The sequence below is a fragment of the Mya arenaria genome, chromosome 8 (genome assembly GCF_026914265.1).
Source record: "Mya arenaria isolate MELC-2E11 chromosome 8, ASM2691426v1".
Taxonomy (NCBI): domain Eukaryota; kingdom Metazoa; phylum Mollusca; class Bivalvia; order Myida; family Myidae; genus Mya; species Mya arenaria.
Window position 1 is genome coordinate 48,866,461 of NC_069129.1, and position 21,900 is coordinate 48,888,360.

The 21,900-nt window shown below is 34.8% G+C and overlaps 3 protein-coding genes across 3 annotated transcripts in view; 1 reads left to right on the forward strand and 2 right to left on the reverse strand.

Annotated features, from left to right (window-relative positions):
• The first annotated feature begins 5,038 nt into the window (after positions 1 to 5,038).
• Positions 5,039 to 9,560, forward strand: LOC128245052 (centromere protein T-like). The gene is made up of 5 exons (XM_052963261.1): positions 5,039 to 5,173; positions 5,873 to 5,928; positions 7,389 to 7,523; positions 8,173 to 8,277; positions 8,880 to 9,560. Exons 1-5 carry the CDS (start codon positions 5,063 to 5,065, stop codon positions 9,001 to 9,003), a joined length of 531 nt encoding a protein of 176 aa, XP_052819221.1. The 5' UTR covers positions 5,039 to 5,062; the 3' UTR covers positions 9,004 to 9,560.
• A 2,190-nt stretch (positions 9,561 to 11,750) lies between these two features.
• The window catches only part of LOC128244318 (uncharacterized), a 111,826-nt gene continuing 101,676 nt past the window's right edge, over positions 11,751 to 21,900 (reverse strand). The window contains exons 2-5 of the mRNA XM_052962332.1: positions 15,053 to 15,092; positions 14,465 to 14,620; positions 13,113 to 13,225; positions 11,751 to 12,384 (exon numbers count right to left, since the gene is read on the reverse strand). Of these exons, the coding sequence (XP_052818292.1) occupies positions 11,751 to 12,384; positions 13,113 to 13,225; positions 14,465 to 14,620; positions 15,053 to 15,092 (943 nt within the window). The remainder of the gene's footprint in view (positions 12,385 to 13,112; positions 13,226 to 14,464; positions 14,621 to 15,052; positions 15,093 to 21,900) is intronic.
• LOC128243725 (E3 ubiquitin-protein ligase TRIM71-like) lies at positions 18,025 to 21,738 on the reverse strand. Its single transcript, XM_052961644.1, has 3 exons — positions 21,636 to 21,738; positions 20,441 to 21,344; positions 18,025 to 19,193 (listed from the first exon to the last, which is right to left on the reverse strand). Exons 2-3 carry the CDS (start codon positions 21,342 to 21,344, stop codon positions 18,373 to 18,375), a joined length of 1,725 nt encoding a protein of 574 aa, XP_052817604.1. The 5' UTR covers positions 21,636 to 21,738; the 3' UTR covers positions 18,025 to 18,372.

The window sequence follows — 21,900 nt, forward strand, 5'->3', positions numbered from 1 at the left end:
CGTTACACGTGTGATGAATGATGTATTTGTGATGTAAATATGTATGACGTTACACGTGTGATGAATGATGTATTTGTGATGTATATATGTATGACGTTACACGTGTGATGAATGATGTATTTGTGATGTAAATATGTATGACGTTACACGTGTGGTTAATGATGTATTTGTGGTGTAAATATGTATGACGTTACACGTGTGATTAATGATGTATTTGTGATGTATATATGTATGACGTTACACGTGTGATGAATGAAGTATTTGTGATGTATATATGTATGACGTTACACGTGTGATGAATGATGTATTTGTGATGTAAATATGTATGACGTTACACGTGTGATGAATGATGTATTTGTGATGTATATAGGTATGACGTAACACGTGTGATGTATGATGTATTTGTGATGTACATATGTATGACGTTACACGTGTGATGTATGATGTATTTGTGATGTAAATATGTATGACGTTACACGTGTGATGTATGATGTGTTTGTGATGTATATATGTAGTATGCATATTTAATTTATGTATGAAGTAACACGTATGGGGTATGATGTATTTGTGATGTATATATGTAGTATGCATATTTCATTTATGTATGACGTAACACGTATGACGTATGATGGATTTGTGATGTATATATGTAGTATGCATATTTCATTTATGTATGACGTAACACGTATGACATATGATGTATTTGTGATGTATATATGTAGTATGCATATTTCATTTATGTATGACGTAACACGTATGACGTATTATGTATTTGTGATATATATATGTAGTATGCATATTTTATTTATGTGTTATGTATGATTTATGCTTGATGGATGATGCTTCTGAAAAAACTGTTACATATTTTTCTCGTTCTTTCATAGCATGAACCTACGATCCTTATGCAAATAACATTTTTGACTGAAATTTATTGAAGAGTATACATGTATAACTATGAATTTATAAGAAAAACTGATCGAAACGGACGTGTCCTTTTACTTTTCATCCATACTATTAAACCCAGATTTGTAAAAGAAACATTTTTAATGATTAAGAATGGGCGAAGTGAGCGTAGCAGTACAAACAGTGGGATATGAAATAGTAACGGCACAAAAACAACAACAAGTGATTGGGATTATACACGAGCGCACAATTATGCCCCCATCACACGTGTCCACATTCCCACAACGCCCTCAAAACTTGGTCAACGTAATAGGTACGCATTAGACACAGATAAGGAGGTGGTTCGATCTTAATGGACGTGAAGGACGTGAGCGGACTTTGAACATGTTAAAAAACGTAGAGCGGTTTTCCGGGTCTTCGTATAGTGTGAAAAGGGTATTAGGGCGAGTGTACAATTTTAATCCCGAGGGTTGCGGGTGCCGTAACTGTTTTGAACCACGTTTATTTTCAAGGCCAATGTTCAATAAATAGCGTGGGGTTTATGTGTATGGTGATTTAGTGTAACGCTTACAAGAAGCACAGTAAAAAATGATGATTTTAGTGACCCCCCATAAAAAAATAAAATAAAAATAATAAAAAATAAATAAATAAATAATTAAATAAAGAAATAAAATTAAAAAAACGTGTATTGTACACAAGCTCTGTGTATTGATCTGAATCTAATTGACTAATTGTCTTATCAGATCTCTGATCTGAATATTCTTCTGTGCAGTTTTGAAGGTTTTATTATAGAAATGGACCCTAAATGGCACCAGTGTTAAGCACTGTCACACGGGACGCCTATTGAACGTTCCTCCCGGGAGACGATAAGTATAAGTGTAGTAGTGCGGCGGGGAATCGAACCTGATACCCCTGGGTTGACAGTCAAGTGAGTACCATTGGACCCCGGATCCGCCACTTGTGGTTACCCTAAATGGTCCTGAGCCAATAAACTAATAAACAAGAAAATGGCTGTGCTAAATATAGCTAAAGTCATATTTCAAGTAACAAGAAAGTAAACACTGCTACATGTATTTGTTTACAATATGCTGTTCGTGACCCAACAAACTCCTCCCCGGGATATGCAGGTCTTTGACAGTTAACAGATATTTTTCTCACAAATTACTAAATGCATTTTCATGATGTTTCCTCTGCCATTTCATTTGAAATGTTGCAAAGAAGCATGATGCAAATACTATTAACACATGCCCGGCGCCATTTAGTGGCTTAAAAGGTCAGGTTGGTGGTTTAGCATGTATAGCCCTGTAACACGGAGCCCCAATTCAACCCCCCTCTCGGAAGACGATTTATAATAGTTATATTTGTGCAGCGGGGAATCGAACCTGCGACCGCCGGATTAACAGTCAAGTGTGTACCCACAATGCACGGATCCGCCACCCGAATGGTTAATTGTTTAACACTTGTATAAATAGTCCACATGCTATCTCTAGGCAAGATTGGACTGAACTGCTTTGATTGGTTAATATAATTATATAAATAAATATTGACCAACCTTTGAACATTTCTGAATGAGCAAATTTTTGCCGATAAACTCGAGCTCATTTTTCTTAAAGCGTAAGTGACGCTTTGAGCCATAAAAACATCAATTTTCGAACGTTACTAAATATGAAAAGCTGCGATCTGATGTTTGTTAGCAGTCTGATATCACTGGTTTCCAGACAAAAAAATGAAAAAAGTCATTAATAAAACCTACATGCCATCTTTATGATACCTTATCTTTTATCTTACTTATAATTATGAATGTTGAATGTTACCGCCAGAATGTTATAATATTACATTTGTAATGCGTGTTTGATATGTTATCCCCAAGCGATTATTATGTATTGAAGAATCGATTTATAAACGTTAATGCGATTACATTTGCTGCTGCTGTTGTTGTTGATGTTGGAGGCGATGGTGTTTATAGTGATGGTGGTAAGTTCAACCCTTAAAACGACCTCTAGTGTCTACTTGAGCAGTTTTATATTTCCAAGAAACACCAACCTTTTAATTCCAATAAGGTTAAATATAGCTAAAATATTTATTAATCATGCTTGCCAAAGGCATTCAATTTCCTAGAAAAACCTGCTTTTGAATTAATTAAGTTTGAATAAGAGTATAACTAAAAATGCCCGAAACAGCAATGTCACAAGGGTGACCAAAAGACATATCCATAGGTGCAAGAATCAGTCAGAGCTGGTGGATTTTTATTTTGGATTTAATCATGTATGTAAGAAGGGATGAAATATTATGTCTCGAAAAACTACTAAATGCATTTTAACAGGGTTTAGTGTATATTGATGGATCCAAGCTCCTCAACGCAAAGCACTTATTGCGTAATTTTAAGTGTATCTTGAACATTTCATGTGTATGGTCAAGGGTAAAAACCTGTCTTGGAGACCTTCCTTGCTTTATATTATTGTATTCAAAACAATTTTATCACCCTCGCTACTTGATACTGTCACCTTTCCCCATGCTTCGATCAATATTGAATATTACATTACATGCGAAGTATATATTTATAAAGCATATTTATTTACACGAGTTGATTTATTGGATTTTGCGCTGGAATGTAAACTTAAGTTTATCTTATTATTTAAAGTATATTTAATAATCATCATTATTATTATTTTTATTATTATTATTTTTATTATTATCATTATTATAATTATAATTATGATTACTATTATTATTATTATTATTATTATTATTATTATTATTATTATAATTATTATTTGTATTATTATTTTCATTGCAATTATTGTTATTATTACTATTATTATTATTATTATTATTCTTTTAATTATTATTATTATCATTTTCATTATTATTATTATCATTTTCATTGCATTTATTATTATTATTATTATTATTATTATTATTATTATTATTATTATTATTATTAATTATTATTATAATTATTATTTTTATTATTATTTTCATTGCAATTATTATTATTATTACTATTATTATTATTATTATTATCATTATTATTTTAATTATTATTATTATCATCATTTTCATTATTATTATTATCATTTTCATTGCAATTATTATTATTATTATTATTATTATTATTATTATTATTATTATTATTATTATTATTATTATTATACTTATTATTATTATTATCACTATTATTATCAATTATCATTATTATTATTATTGTTATTATTATTGTTATTATTATTATTCTTATTATTATTATTATTATTATTATTATTATTATTATTATTATTATTATTATTATTATTATTATTATTATGATTATTATTATTATTATTTGTATTATTATTTTCATTGCAATTTTTGTTATTATTTATTTATTTATTATTATTATTATTTTATTATTATTATTATAATTATTATTTTTATGATTATTTCTATTATTATTATTAGTAGTAGTAGAAGTAGTAGTAGTAGTAGTAGTAGTAGTAGTAGTAGTAGTAGTAGTAGTAGTAGTAGTAGTAGTAGTAGTAGTAGTAGTAGTAGTAGTAGTAGTAGTAATACAATTATTATTATTATCATCATTATTTTATTTATCATTATTATTATCAATATTATTATCATTACTATCATTATTTTAAGTATAATTGTTATTATAATTATAATTATTAACGTAGTTGCTAGACCAAACATTACTTAAGCTTTTCTTTTTTAATGTACGCGAACAGAGGACGAATACGTGGACACAGCGTACGTGGAATATATCGGCCTTATGGGCTCTATTTTAGTCGTACATATTTAATGAGGAAGAAATAAATTTTTTAATTAAAATAATCATTTAAGGAATGAATTGCGTGATTGATGTCGTTATCAGGGTATGAACGCAGTTGGGCTGGTTTTAGTGTGTTGATTCCGAATTTATTTCCCAAATTGTTAAAAAATACTTAATTTCATTTAAGAAAATATTTCAGTATTTTTTCTCTCCCATTCTGTAAATAGAACGACCTGACCGTAATCGGAAACTTTTTGATATAGTTCGTCTCAACAACGCAGAAAATCTCAACAACTTCATTTTTGATTTTTAACGTATAATGATTCCCAACACTGCAGTTATAAGAAATTATATGTTCATATTGGTTTTACAGCTGAGGTGGACGCTCTTCCCCATCAGACAATGCTGTTTTCCCCCCCAATAGCCTCTACCCAGAACATCGGGGCTCTCTCCCGCCTCTCTCCCCAGCCATCAACATCTAGACAGAGTAGAATCACCGACTTTGTACAGCAGGTGAGCAATCTTGTTTGATTAAGAAAATCCCTCAACTTACTAGAACCTGGCACTCCTATCAGTAAGTGCTGTTTTTGTGATAAAATTGCATGGTTAAATTTGTTTATTTTTAGCTTGTAACCTGAACACATATTGCTCACCTCAGTGCTCAGGATAAGCTTTTCCCATCGCCCACCTCCATCTCTGTTCGCCTGTCGTTTGTCTGTCAACAATTACTTCAAAAGACATCCCCTCCTAAACTGCCAGGCAAATTTAGATGAAACTTCATGGGATGTTCCTTGGATAGTGCCTTTTCAAAATTGTATAAATTCCATGAATTCCATTTAGAACTCTAATTGCCATGGCAACCAAAAGGAAAAAATCTTGACAAAGACCATGAGGCCTGTAGCTTAGATAGTTGGTGTGTTAATTGTCTAGTGGTCTTGTTCAAATTATGCCCCTGGAGTCAAAACTAGTCACATCCCTGAGTCAAAAGTTTCTTACATACTCATTTTGGGAAATCTTTTTGTTTAAAACAACAAAGGCCACACCCTTGATATATTGAATGTTGCATCATACAGCGGTCTTCCACCAAGAGGTATGTTATGTCTATGTTCAATTTTAGAAAATAATGTTTATTTTTAGATCATTATTAAGTGTTCAGTTCATGTTTAAATGTTTTGTTGCTTGCCTTTGAAAAGTAACCCTTCATTTTTACAGACAGAAGGCGAAAATACAAACATAACCTCCACTGCAGCTGAAATAACAGTAAAAAGGCTAGTACAACCTTTGATTTCAATATGTCCAGCTCCTATATCATACATATATCTTATAGTTTTTGAAAACCTAGGATACGTAAAACAGTCAGCACCAATTAGCATTTTCTTTATTTCATTATCTTATACTATGTTGTTGATGCTCTTCAATATAAATTGTATTGACGTCATATTTAATGTTATATAATTGATCTTACTCATTCATATTAAATGTCCTCATCATAGGTAACTATAAATTCATCGCTAGATTTTCATGCCTGCTCTTGTTTTCTCGGACTCTTAAATTTTATTGACTCCAATAAAAATGTTGATTAAAATGTGTTAATTCATACATATGGTGTATAACATTCACATGTAAAAAAGGAGAATTGTTACAGTTGTGTGCATGGTTTGTCTAGAAACACATGTATATGGTCCCTTAAGCAATAAGAAAGAGCTAGAACACATATTCAACAGTGAAAAATAAAAGTAATTTTATTTTTTTTAAAAAGTATCATATTACATTATTAATAAGGTTTTGCTAAAGAGTTATGGAGTGCTGCTGCACCCTGCCCTTTTTGGTAGCTCCCTTCTTCCCTAATGGAGACCAGCATGTGCACCCTTCTGCAATCGTAGAATTCAATAATGAAGACTGTCAAATATTTCTGTTGTTTTGATTAAATCTTATATGATTATAAATACTTACAAAATTAACATCTTTGGCAGTTGACACCAAATATTACCTCACTTTTACACCATTCCTTTCTTTTTGATTTAAAATGTCCAAATTCTTTACAGCCAGTCTAAATGCGCCCTTTTTTTCTACCATACTACCATGTCTTTTTTTAAAACCTGGCTAAAACCCTATCAATTAACTGAAACTGTTTGTGTGCGCATGGGCGTATTGCCTTAAGTATTTTTAATAAACTTTACACTTAAAGCTTCACTCTCACAGATTTACCATTTTTACATTTTTTTTTATTTTTAGTCTTGGAAAGGGCAAATTTTTGCGTAAATATCTGCAAACCAATAATAAAAGATTGCTCAGAGATCAGATCGCAGATTTTCATATTTCTGTTCCAAAAGGCATGTTTTATGGCTACTAAAGGTTTAAGAAAAATGCATGAAACATCAATTTTTGAACTTAAATATAAAAATCTGCAATCTAATTTTTTGTCAGCAGTCTTATATAACTGGTTTCCGTGCATATTCCGAAAAATTGGCTCGTACCAAGACAAAAAATATAAAAGTTGTCAAAACATTCAATTTGTGAGAGTGCAGCTTTAAAACATTATGATACAAATCAGCCAAGAAGTTTCTTAACTTAAAAAAATAGAAAAATATACCAAAACTAATCTCTTTAGATTATTTTATTCTGCCACTGTGGGTGAGTTGTATGTTTTAAATGGAAGATGTCAATTCTATGGTTTTCAAAATGGATTCATAAACTCATCAATCTAACCACTGTAAATATCTTGTAGCCCAAAGAAGAAGGTTGTGCGAAAACCTCGTCAGAAGTCTCGCTACCTGATACCAACGACAACAGTGAAGAAACATTTCAACCATTTTGCCGGCATGCGTGTGGCCAAGGACGCTATTGAGGAGGTCATGAAAGTGTATGTGATAGTTTATATCATATTTTCTGAGTTTGATTGTAAAGAGAGCTGTAACTGATTATGAATAAATCTTAAATCTATTTCTTGAATAGGCACCAGTATAATTTTTCTGAAGAACTAGAAAAAATTGATTATGGAGTCAATAGGTCATGCCAACCCTAACGAAGAACACAATCAGTTTTGTATCAGGTCAATTTCTTATGAAGGATTTAGTCTAGTCTTTCTTTTTGTTATCATAGAGTCTTTCAAAATTTGTATGCCTTTTGGTCATATCAGTATATAACCATTGATTTTGAGGTCAAGGTCATGGGGAGGTCAAGGTCATGGTGAGCTTGACTAGAAAAAATATGAGCTCTCTCAACAGGCATCACATCTGATTCACTGAATTCTAGTATATCACTTAAAAACATTACCATTATAAAGGCTTTGGACCGTTTTACATTGTGAAAAAAGTTGGAAATGAGGTCAACAACATCAACATGCTTTAAAATGATTGTAATATTCTTTTTCAAAAGATATTAGCGATAATTAAACTACAAAATATCTTATTGGCGATAGTTAAGCTACTTAATATTAATTAAGATGCATTTCATCTCAAAAGCATATACATGTGTATTTGTTATTGCATTGCTTGCGTTTCATTGTCAAGGTCTGAGACGTACTGGGATAACTTGTGTGCGGACTTGGAGGCATATGCCAGACATGCCGGCAGGAAACGCATACAGATGGCCGACTTTGAACTGCTCTTTAAGAGGTACACATGTTAATTTCATGCTGTCATAGACATTTACTACTGACAGTCTAGATAATTGAAATTGATTTAATTTTGAATAAAGCATACATGTACATGAAAATCATTTTTTGTTAGCTTAAAGTGACACTCTTATTCAAAATCAGTATAACAAAAAAATTGAGTGATAAACATTTAACTACTTTAATACTAAATAATGCATTTATGAAAAATATAAATTACTGATAACATGATTGTAATGGTGTATTTAATAGCTGAACAAGCAAAAATATTAAATGATTGGTGAGTGCTAAAAGGTTAACTGTGATCTACTATTGTCTCATAAGGTAGAAATAGCGTGTTTTCTGCATTTTTCTTTCAAATTAAATTTGGTATCCTTCATAAAAACCCTAGTTTTTGACGTAAATTCATACTTTTTGGTATAATAATACATTTGTATTAATTGTTATAAATCTTCTTAAGGAGTAAGAGTGCATCCTTCAGGTGAATGCATTTATATCAAGAATTATAATACCTAGAATACCTTTTTATGCAGGTATTGTCAAACATACTGCCTCTTTACTCTTTATTCCAATGATATTTACACATGTAATATTGAATTTCAGGCAAGGCTATGTAACAGAGAAGACCAGTCTTAACTCCTTGATTCGACGCTACCTCCCCTGGGAAGAAGCTGATAAACTATTACCAGTCATTGGCGCAGACAACAAGATATACCCAAAACTGTAGACTGCTACCACCGACCATGCGGTTCAATATTGGTGATTTAATACGTCATTGGGGCGGACAACAAGATATACCCAAAACTGTAGACTGCTACCACCGACCATGCGGTTCAATATTGGTGATTTAATACCAGTCATTGGGGCGGACAACAAGATATACCCAAAACTGTAGACTGCTACCACCGACCATGCGGTTCAAAATTGGTGATTTAATACCAGTCATTGGGGCGGACAACAAGATATACCCAAAAGTGTAGACTGCCACCACCGACCATGTGGTTCAATGTTAGTGATTTAATACCAGTCATTGGATTGGACAACAAAATATACACTGAAATAAACACAGCTATTTCCTTGTGGTTAATAATTGATGATTTAAGTCCAGGCATTGGGGCAGAGAACATTATATATCTTAAAATATGTGATTTTAGAGCGGTCATTAAGGCAGACAACAAGATATACATGTTCTACCAATAATATCAACACTGTCATCGCAGCAGACAACAAAATATACCTAAACTGTTGACCGCTGTCAAGTGTTCAAAACAGTCAACCATGTGATGTTTGTTGATATATATATATTTTTATATTGTAAAAGAAAAAGTTTTCTGTTTTCTTTTTAATAATAAATTAAAAGTGTCATGGAATCAGTGTAATTATGTAGCTTGACCATTATGGTAATGTAGCCATTCATTTTCATTTATTGAAAACGAATTTCAAGTCTGGATCGACAGTCATGTTACAAAATGTACATACAAGGCAAGGATATGATCATCAAGGATATCATTTGGTATTCAAATGTGTAGATGCATGTAGATATTGTTTTGAGATAATGTCTGTAAAGAAATATTTCCGCTGTACAACCATTTGTTGTTCATAAAATAATTTGATGACAATGACTATATATAGTTTATATGTTGTTGTATTTTCCAGGAAAAGTCAAGGTATTGTCAATTCAAATGAAACTTGGTACACGTGTTGCTAGATACGCATATGTAAATCAAAGTCCGTAACTCTGATCATAAGTATTATCAAGTTATGCCCATTTTTTACTAAAATACATACAAATTCTTTAACCTTGGCAATAAGAATCATTTATGTAAGTCATATAATGATTAAAATATTATACTAGTATTTTTATGTTCCTTGTGTTTTACATCAATAATTAATGTTGTTATATCAATATTAAATCATAGCATTAACTCTGGTTAAAGACCTAAGGCAGGGCTCTGTTAGTGGCGTAGATGCACTATGTTTCATTTAAAATGGTGAAGAAATAGAAAAGTTACCTTTGTTTAAATTCTTCATTTGAAGCAAAATATTGCTTTCCAACACAGTATTTGTGACCAATTTATCACCTGGTATATACACACTGTATACCATATGTAAAGAAAATGACCAAACAAGGTCTTAGTAGAGCATGGGGCCTTGTGGGCCTCTTGTTATAATATATTTGGATTTGTTATACTAGTTAATAACTACAGTACAGCAAATTCTTTCATTTAAGCACCATTGAGTTCCAATCCATATTAATATAAGGCCTAAAAAAAATTATGTCCATTTCGGATAACTCGTCCCTACCTATAACAATGCGCCGACCCTAACTATTTTTTTCCGTTTCTGAGCAAAAAATGTATTCGTTAGCGAATAGAGAGTTACGAAGGGCGGATAAATGCAGATTTTAATCAGAATTATTGTTAATATGATAAAACAAAGTCAGGCAATGACGGTAATGTAGGAAAGACTGCCATGTGCAAGAAAACACTCTGAACTTAGGACAGATTTTGAAAAAAATCAATAAAAAAAAATCCCTACCTACCCTACCTAGAAATTTTGGGACAGTTACCTTAAAAAACAATTTTTTTTGGCCTAATCAATATTAAATCAAGATATCCTCTTATAATTTCCTGGAGCAGACATGAAGAATACAGCTTCCTGACCTTTGACACAAAATTACGGCCTTGACCTTGGAGGGTCATGGTTGGAACATGCTATCAGCTTGTCGGCTTGACATGATTAATGATAGAACTGGATTACTCCATTGCTTTTTTAGCAAGCGCCATGAGGTTCAAACAATAAGAAATTCAATCAAACTTATGAGGCAAAGCTTACTTTAAAATAAGTTGGCGTACATGATTAAAATAATGCCTTCATATGGCCAATACTTGAATCTTTTACAGAAAAGTTAGTACAGGAATCATCTGATAGGATCCTGGATTTTTGTACATTCTGTTTTGAAATCTGTTGAGTAAAAGCAGACTCCAAACTGTGTTCCTGCTGTTTGGGTATGTGACTTAGAAAAATGATGAACCTAACTGGCCTATTGAACCATTAAATTTGAATCAATTGATACGGTTCGGTTGATTTGCATTTCTGTCTGCACATGCAGCATTGAAAATACTTTCAAGTATTTGAGTATTGCTTCAATAAGCGAATCCAGGGATGATGATATTTAGGATTATTGTGAAATCAGGATTGAGAGCTTTCCCTTTCAGTCTTATAGATGTGTTTGTTTAGATTGTTCTTCGATTGATATAAATTGCATTAAAACTAGTAAAAATCACCTTGAAATGTATATAAATGGCTTTGAGACCAATTTCAACAGTAGTCTTAGATGCTCTAAAATATTGCATTACTGAAATTTCTTATAATTATTAACAGATTGTTATTAAATAAACTATATCCATGAAACTTTATTGCTAAACACTTTCGCAAAGTACCACACATAAAAAAAGAACAAAAATTACATTTCTAATCATCATAATTATTGTATCCATAAGTCTGCCTTTCTAATCTTTCTAATATTCTTTTTGATACTTTAAAAGGCTTATAAGCCCTTTTCTTATCTTGCTTGAAAACCAATCTGTCCATATTGAATGTTTCTTTTTCCTCTACTGCAGCAAGGGGCCTTTTTGCCAGCTTGCTATCTAGCACTTTCTTCATAAGGGAATCATGCTGTAACCCATACAGATCTTGTCTAAACTTGAAGTCACTAGTTCTTACTCTTTTTGAATCATTTCCTTCCACCCCTTTCTCTTCAACACTCAATTCTTGATCAAAACTGTATGATACATCTTCACATATATTACTATCAACTTCATGACTATCTAACGATTTATCCTCAAACTCAATTCTTTCAACATCAGTTTCACCTGGTTTCACCACCAAATCACTACTATGCCCGTTAGATTTCCATGCTTGTTTCCTTTTCCAATCTACCTGAAGTTCAAGCTTGTCTTCCTCTAGCTCCAATTCTGTATCTGGAGGCCCTGTGTCAAGGTTGTGAAGTAGCTCCTCTATTTGCTTCTTGCGAGCTATGCTGATATCCCTCATGAATACGACCGGAGGCACACGCCCACACACCTGAGACTGAAGTAACAAGTGCCTGCAAGAAAAATACATCTTTAATACTGATTCATCTGTCAATAAAGGTAGTGATGGGAATTGGTTTCGATTTCATTAACAATTAAATTATCTGCTGGAAGCATTTAATTAAATTACGTCATAAATGCTATATCTGGAGGCAACCTTTTGCTTCGAATGAAGACTTTAAACAAAGATAACTCCACGATTTCTTCAAATTTTTAAATGAAACCCAACACAGTCTACGCCTCTTATGTAGCCCCTCTTTTGGTCATTTACCAGAGTTTGATTGAGAGTCTAGTTTCTAAAAACACTTAAAAAAAACCTTTCACAAAACAGCCGTCTGAAGGAGCACTGCCAAAACATTATTTTGTGAAACAGGTTTGTCGAAGTGTTTGATGAAAATAATCACCTTATCAAACTCCGGTAATAAAATGAAGGTGAGGCTCTTTAAGCAGCATAGACTGCCCTGTTTCTTTTTAAACGGTGAAGTAAAAGAAAAGTTATCTTTGTTTTAATTCTATATTTTAAGCCAAATATTGCCTTCTGACATAGCATGTATGACGTAATTTGTCATGTGGTATACATACACTGATAAAATACAGGTAATTTGAGGTAACTGTCATTGAAGAATAACATACATTTACATTTACCAATCATATATTATTTCAAGGTACTTCATATGATTGTGCGAGGGTTGATTTAGATGTTTAACAAAGTCCCGGGCTTGATGTTGGGGGCAATGCTCACCTGAGTTTGCCAGCCTGTGTTTCAAGGAGCTGTTGAGTTTGTTTGTCTTTTTCCTGCACTCCACTCGCCTCCCACCAAACCTTCAGTGCAGAGTAGCTTGGAACAACTTCAACCTGCAAAGCCAATATATATATAGAGAGAGAGTTCAATACTAGCTAATAAGCCAGTTTTTTGTTTATACTTCCATACTTTAAACAAAGTTGGTGAAACAAAATAATACAACATTATATTAATCACTCTTGTTGGCACTATGTAGTCTTAGAGGGCGGTCTTGTGTTGCAGGGGAAAACCAAAGTGCCTGGAGGAAACCCAATTGTCTGGCTTGATGACCACATACCAAACTCGCATGCCCCCACGCTGGGAATTGAACCAGGGTTGCCTTAATGAGAAGGGAGTGCATTAATCGGACAACATAGAAGCCAATTAGGGCAAGTAGTCTCATCTCTAGTTCAAGCGCTTATATAATATAATAGTGCAAAACAAACTAAACTTTTATATTAAGTTACATCCCTCTTGAGCTGAGCACTTTACTTTGTTTACCCTTAGTTTTCAGCTACATGTATCATGCCATCACATATTTAATCTCTTCACATTCTTGTTCAACAGAGTGAGGATGATTTATCATAATCAAACCTCTGGCACCAATTTCTCGAAACTTCTTTAGTCCCTTATAACAGGATTAAGCTAATCTCACTATTTTTGTTGTTCTATAAAAGTGTTATATTTACGTCTTCAAGATTTTTTTTAAATTATGTAGGAATAATCTGTATGATTATCAGAATAAACCATTTTTCATTTATCAAAATCCATTTATAGAATGCATTTTGGCTAATTGAAATAAACGACTTATGCCTGTTAAGCTTAAGAAGATTCGAGAAATTGGGGCCAGATGAATGAGAATGTCTCTTCATAACATAGCTTAAATGATAAGTACAATAAACATAATATCGGAACATTTTGTTCATATTCTTAATGTTGTTACCTTGGTTTAGTAGAGCCTATTATTGTTTTGAAATGTTCATTTTTCACAAGTAAATAGGTGAGTAAACAGAATTTGAAGAAGTGAGTACTAAGTTGGGCATAACTTAAATGTGGTTGTTATACTTGATAAATGTAGGGTTTGTGGAAATCATATTGGGTCCTAATGCATCGCTTCCAATCAATGGAAGTTTTATTAATTTTTGGGGGTCCTAGGGATGCATGGTTAGTTTAAAATGCGCATCCCTAGCTTGCACATTGAGTCCAAAACATGTGCATAGTTTGTGAGGGAAATCCCTGGGTGCTTTAATTATCTTGAAGAATGCGATGAAACTATACATGTGTCATAATAATCATGTCAATAACCATTTCACCTTGATTATGTTTACAAATACATCCATCTCCCCATTGGCGAATATCTGCAGGATGGTATCTTCAAGCACATTGCCAACCCAGTTGGTTCGACGTATCACCCCGTCCGAGTACCGTATCTTGCTCTTAGCACCGGTTTTGACAGTTGTTCCCTGGGCCTAAAAATAGAAACAAAAGATCAATACAAGATATACGGTACTATAGAAGCATTTAACATTCATATTTAACATGGAAAATCTGCATAATGGGTGCACACATATGTTAAACCTGCCACCAAGGTAAAAGAAAAAATCGCCCAAGATTACAGTCTAGTGCTTTTATCAAAATAATAAATAAATTTAAATCTCTTTTACATAATACAAGTATTTGTTTTTGTTTTCAAGCATTAGCTTTTCGTTATAAGACTGTTGCCTCTGTAACGTCCACACGACTTCAAACCTGGCTTAGCTATGCTCCTATACACTTTAATGAAGAGTTTCAAGACATATATATCAAAAACAATAGTCAGTAATAAAATCTCCGCAAGCTTATATGTTAAATTTATATTGTTTTTAGGCCCTTACGTCAAATATAAAGAAATCTTATCATACCTCTGGATTGAAAGGCACTGACCATGCTACAGTCTTTTTCCTGGAATGTACAATGACCATGTATATGTGTGTTTGAATACATTTTAAATGGTCTGCATAAAGAACTATTTATTATTAGGCTTAACACCCTTTTTCGTATTTAAGAGGGTCATTTTCTCAGTAGGATGAATTTCTGCCAGATAAGCAATCGTAACCGGTTGTGACCACTTGTTATGAGATATGAAGAAAATGATTTCAACAGTATTTATTTATCTGATTATTAACAAGAGCTGTCACAGAGACAGCGCTCTCGACTATTCCGCCGCTTTTCGGTGTATGGATTGAAAAGTTTTGGCAAAACATGCATGGTTCAGTTAGATTAGATTTCAATGCAATACATGATGTGCCGAGATATTACCATAAATTGAATTGGAAAATATTTGAGGTGGTACGCAAACTAACGTAAATTTTAAGTCGAAAAAGGGGCATGATTCTGTCAAAATGCTCATTACAGTGACCTCCTGTGTACAGGTTGGGGGCATGCTGGTGAACAAGCGTGCAAAGTTTCAAAGCCAGATGTCAATGGACTTTGAAAATATTTGAGGTGGTACGCAAACTTTAACATAAATTCTAAGTAGAAATAGGGGCATAATTTCGTCAAAATGCTTGATAGAGTTACCTCCTCCTGTGTACAGGTTTGGGGTATGATGGTGAACAAGTGTGCAAAGTTTCGAAGCCAGATGTCAATGGACTTTGAAAATATTGAGGTGGTACACAAACTCTTACAAAAACTTTAATTAAGTGGTTACGCCGACGCTCGGGTGACTGGGATAGGTCTCCTTATTCTTCAAATAGTCGAGCTAAAAACACACGCCCCAGAAAATGGGCGCTTAAATGGTCTAGGGAAGGACCTGTCAAGATTTAGAGTTTACGAAACAGACAGTTTAGGAAAAGACCATAATTCTTCTCAACTACACATGTACAGTATTCGGACAAAAACAATTAGGATTGTGATTCCTCATCAATTACCTATTTCCTTGTTCATTATTTTCTTCATCATAGGAGACACTTCAATGCTCTTGTTTCTTATGAGGAATACCCCATGAACACGATAAAGCAGTAAAAAAACACTATTTTTAAAAGTGTTTTTGGTTTGTCGCAAGGGCGCCGCCATCTTGAATTGCAAAACTTATACTAGATAAAATAATACGCACGAAAAAGGTCAAACTACACTAATTTTTATGCCGAGTTAAACAACCAACTTCTTTATATATACCGCTTTAATACAGTCTCGGACACTCGAATTCTTTGTTTGTCTCAAAAGCAATGTAATGGTTGCTGGACAAAATGCGAGAGATTTGGCAAGGATGGAAGGATTAGTTGCCTTATTCATTTCCAAAGCAATGCAATTGTTGCTGGGCAAATGCGAGGGATAGAGCCAGGACGGAGAGAATGGTCGCCTTGTGCGTTACCAATGTAATGTAATGCTTGCTGGGCAAATGCGAGGGATAGAGCCAGTGCGGAGAAATGAGCCGCCTTGTTTGTTTTAAAAGCAATGTACTGGTTGCTGGGGAAATGAGAGGGATATATGACAAGGACGGAGATGAGTCGCATTGCCTGCCAGTTTCCAAAGCAATGCACATATAATGGTTGTTGGGCAAATCAGACGGATAGAGCCAAGAGGGAAAGAATGGCCGCCTTGTGTGTTTCCAATGTAAGGTCATGGTTGCCAGGCAAATTAGAGGGATAGAGCCAGGGCGGAGGGATGAGTCGCATTGTTTGTTACCAATGTAATGTAATGGTTACCAGGCAAATTAGAGGGATAGAGCCTGGGCGGAGGGAGGGATGAGTCGCCTTGCTTGTTTCCGAAACAATCAAATGATTGCCAGGCAAATTAGAGGGATACAGCCAGGACGGAGGGATGAGTCGCCTTGTTTGCTTCCAAAGCAATCAAATGGTTGCCAGACAAATCAGTGGAATAGAGCCAGGACGGAGGGATGAGTCGCCTTGTTTGTTTCCAAAGCAATCAAATGGTTGCCAGGCAAATCAGTGGAATAGAGCCAGGGCGGAGGAATGAGTCGCCTTGTTTGTTTCCAAAGCAATCAAATGGTTGCTAGGCTAATTCGAGGGATAGAGCCAGGACGGATTGATAAGTCGCCTTGTTTGTTTTATCAAAGCAATGTTATGATTGCCAGGTAAATCAGAGAGATAGAGCCAGGACGGAGGGATGAGTAGCCTTGTTTGTTTCCAAAGCAATGCAATGGCTGCTGGGAAAATGAGAGGGATATAGTCAGGTCGGAGAGGTACGTTTAAGAGCCTGCACAACTCAAAATCCGCAATACAGTCGAACGCTGTTGGCTCGAATTCCAATGGACCGGCGAAAATACCTCGAGCCTCAGAAAATTCGAGCCAAGCGGGAATCTTAACCTAAGTATAAAGAAATGGGTCCTTAACATTAAGTTCGAGCCAACGAGTTATTCGAGCCAAACAAGTTCGAGCTAACGGGGTTCGACTGTAATTAAAATATAATGGATTTGAAGATTTCACCTAGTGTTTTTTTTTCCATTGCACCATGCATTGTCGTTGGTATGCATTCCGTTTTTTACTATTGATTTGACAATATTAAGTAATATTCAATACACAGTAATTAAATTTATGATTCACAGTTCCTCAATTTATGGTTCACAGTAACTCAATTTATGATTCATAAAAACTCATAGAAACTTATTTTTACAGAGTTTCCGCACCCGGAGAGAATACTCCACCACTGAGCTATCGGGGCGGTGAAAATAATGCAAGTATATGAGTCATTCTGCGACCCTTCCAGCTATTCTCGGAATGTCACATTTACACCTGCCATAATGAAGCTCTTTTAAAATAAACCGCTGAGGAAATTTAACCACTTATCAGATAGATTTAAATGATGGCCTTAGCAGAAATGAATTCATATTTGCGACAGGCCATTGCCTTTCTTTATTGATTATTGCTTAATATAAATAATAGACGTTTATTAAGACCAAATCACAAGTACATCGGAACATTAAGAACACAGAGTGATTCTTTAACATAAATACAGAGCCCAATCAGCTAACATATATTTACAGGATTTCTCAACCGACACTTCAAGATTTGTTTATAAACATTTTTTATTTAAAATGTTTAAGTGAAATCTTTGGTTATTTTCAGGACATGGTTAAATGAAGAAATATTACATACAATTTTAATAAAAAGGCAATATCACTTTTGCGTCTCAAAATTTACTTTTCAGTTGTTTAAAGATAATTTAATGCATGGTAATTTCTTTCTTATAAACAACAATCATGACTAAGGAAGAAACACTGTCAGTTTGCACTAAACACCTTCAATGAGTCATTACGCAACATCCCGACAACTAGTGTACGTGTGTAGGGACAGAAGGACACAGAGAAGGGACTGGCCAGTCCGTCCTTCCGTCCCATTATTTCCGTCATCTTGCCGTCCCTCTCCGTCAGCAGCATCACGTTGTGGCTGCCATACCCACACACGAGCAGCTGACCCGGACCTACCGCCACCACGGACCCAGGATATTCAAGCTTCTTGTCACTGTACTCTCGTAGGGCCTTCCCGTCTAGAGACAGCTGGAGGACGGTGTGGGCAGTGCTGTCAGACACGTACATGGTCGGTGGTGTGGAAGCTGACACAGTCAGGTAGAATGGGCGTTGGAAAGGTTGTCTTCCATCCACTGTTTGAAATGTACTGATAATAAGCCCATCCAATGTCATCACTTCAATACACGGGTTATATGGGTAAGAAACGTATAGTCTATTGTTGTTGTATGCAATACCACGACACCCAGATGATACTTTAATTTTCTTTCCACGCGACAACTGCCCTTCTTTCGTAGACATCAGTTGTATCATGGAGTTATGCGGGAGAGTGACTGCGGCCTGGTCATCAGGAAGCGCACACACGTCCCAGGGCATGCCTGGCAGTTCGAGTCGGGACGTGACGGTTCGGGTGGTGGCGTCCACCAGTTTGGCACACCTGTTACTGTAGTCAGTCAGAAGGAAGAGACCAGGAGACAGCAGGGTGAGGCCGGTAATAATGCAGGTTTCCTGGTCTTGTGGCGCTCTGACGTGGATGTCTGCTTCATTCTTCCATGTCACAGTAGAGAGGTCAGGAACTGGAATTGAACACAATAAACGACTAGATTATTTTTTTCACTTTCGTTTTAAAAACCTTATTAGAGACAATGGTTTAAACTTTTTTAAAAGGGTGCAGCTTCAATTTTAAGTGTTTTTTCTTCAATGAGAAAATTTAGATTAAACAAACAAGGCACGGACACCCGGTAATAAATATAAATTATAAAGAGGTGTTTTTTGTTTTAGTGTAATACACAATAAAATTCACCGGGTGAACACCAAAAGCTATATTTGACAAGTTGTGTTATAATCATTTTAATGTTCCCGTCTTAAGTACGCCTGCAAACAAATTCACTGTACAATTTTCCCCGTATATCTTACGAACACATTATTAACACGTCTTTTCTGTCAGTTTGATATTTTAGCCCAATTATTGTGACAAGATTTACCCCAGGGATAAATAAGTGCACATAAGCGCAAACATGCATTTGTTTTCTTTCGGAGACAAATTTGCCTTATGTCCCAGCGTGTGTTTCTATTTTTTCTTAATTCGAATATTCGACATAAACCAATACAAGTAACGCATTGATATATAAAAAGAAATCTGTCGAAATGTTTTGGCAAATTATTTATAACTTTTGTTTTTTTATTGAAAATATTTACTTTTCCCAATTGTCATATAAACTCGTCAAAAACATACCCCAAGGCCAAATGTGCATCCCGTTACACACAGCACTAAAAATAGGCATTGCCATTACTTAGAGTCATTTTAAAAATAAAGATAGTATTTCGAACAGAAAAATACATATAAATCAAAGTTCTTTTTATTTTAGATGGAAACGGTCGGAGTGTTGTGAAAACCTTGAAATATATTTAAATGGCACTGTAAAAAATGTTGCTACAAATACGCTTATGTACAGTAAGCCCAATAACTATGGATTTTATGATAAATTCCAATTAATACCGAATGGGAAAAACAGGCTGCGTTGGCATTCGTGTCGAGGCCGATTTCTGTTTGTTTACAGTGTACTTGCAACCAGGCGGGTTTACCGAATTGATTGCAGCAAAAACTTATTGATGATCAGTAATTTTGTATTAAAACGTTTTCATTTAGTTTAAGTTTAACTTCTGTGTCATAATTGAAGTAATTGCTTTCGCTATTATGAACAAGAACTCAATATAAGGACAATTATTGAGATATTACTTAGAATTTTACTCAAATAATTACAACGCTATCCTTTTTAGAGTCAAGTGATACTTAAAAATGTAAAGTGATTTTTAAACATACTATTCTTTCGAAACTCTCCCGCAACGTCAAGGGTTCCAAGACCCATTTTCGATCCCAGTAGCCGCTCCGTGTCCGCGTCCTTAGTAAACTGGTACTTCCGGGCGTTCATCCTATCAGTCATCTTCTCCATATTGTCATTAATTCCCCGTAGCTCCTTCATGCCTCGCCTTGCCGTAACATACCGCTGGTTCACCGAGACGTCACCGGAAGTCAGTTCCGTTTTTATGGCCTCAAGTCGGGTTTTCATCAACTCACAATCGGTCTTAAGTGCAGTCAACGCGTTCTCATCCTCGGTCTTGACCTTCTCGATGTTGTCGAGCAACTCCTTCTCGCGCCGGTCCAGGTATGTGTTTATTTCTGCACGGAACTTCCTCAGTTTATCTATCTCAACCTTAGACTGGTTTTCAACTTCACCTAAAATCTCCTTGACGTTACTAACAAGCCCTGATAAAAGATCTTCAGCTTGTTTAATTGATGGTTCCAGCTCTCTAAATTCATTTCCAATGACAAACTCTTTAGCCACATCAGCGATGTAGTCAACCTTACAGCTGCGATGGTCAAGTACGACACAGTCGCCACAGCCAAGGTCTCCGTGGGTCGGGCAATAAAACTTGATCATCTCCTTCGGGTGGTGGTTACAATAATCCGTGTCGGCGATAGCTGATTTCTTCGTTGACGGGTAGAAGGAGGGCATCTTATCTTTAGACAGCAAAATGTGGTTCCTGGACATCTTATATCTCTTATGGTATTCGACACAGGGAGCGCACATGTACTCCTCGCAGGTCTGACAGAAGCCCTGGGCCACAGCGCGTTTACCGCCTTCTTCACACGGCTGGCAGTAGACCGTGGCGTCAGCGGAACCCTTGTCAAGGTCAGGGTCACGCTTCTTTCCGGGTACCTCCATCTATGTAAACAAACTAATATATGAATCACTGTTATAAGCTAACTGTTTTATTCAAATAAAAACGTACAGATTCAGTACGAGCAAGTAAAAATTTGACCTTAGACAAACATAAAATGTCTTGTCTAGATACGAATCATTTTCAAAACGAAAGTAGTGATCTTTGTTCTAATTTAGAAAAGCATTAAAGATCGTTCAAATGTGCTATTTTATTATCCCCACCCCCACAAAAAACTGCTTTTAATGTCGGTAATATCAAGCAATTCTCAATAAAGAAATACAAGTTATATTTACCTTTATTTTGTTGATCTTCAAAACCAACAAGGAAGTAAATTCATTTCATCTACTGCGCATGTCCAAATATAACCTTTGTATATATTCACGATGTTTAAACGTTTGTTAACAGAACAGAACAGAACAGAACAGATATTTTATTAGACTTATACAATTGTACATCGTCTTAATACATATAGTTATACATAAGTTCATGTCATTTCTCTAAACAAACTAAGAGGATTTTTTAACAAATTTAAGGCATGTTGTCAAGCAAAACATGCTG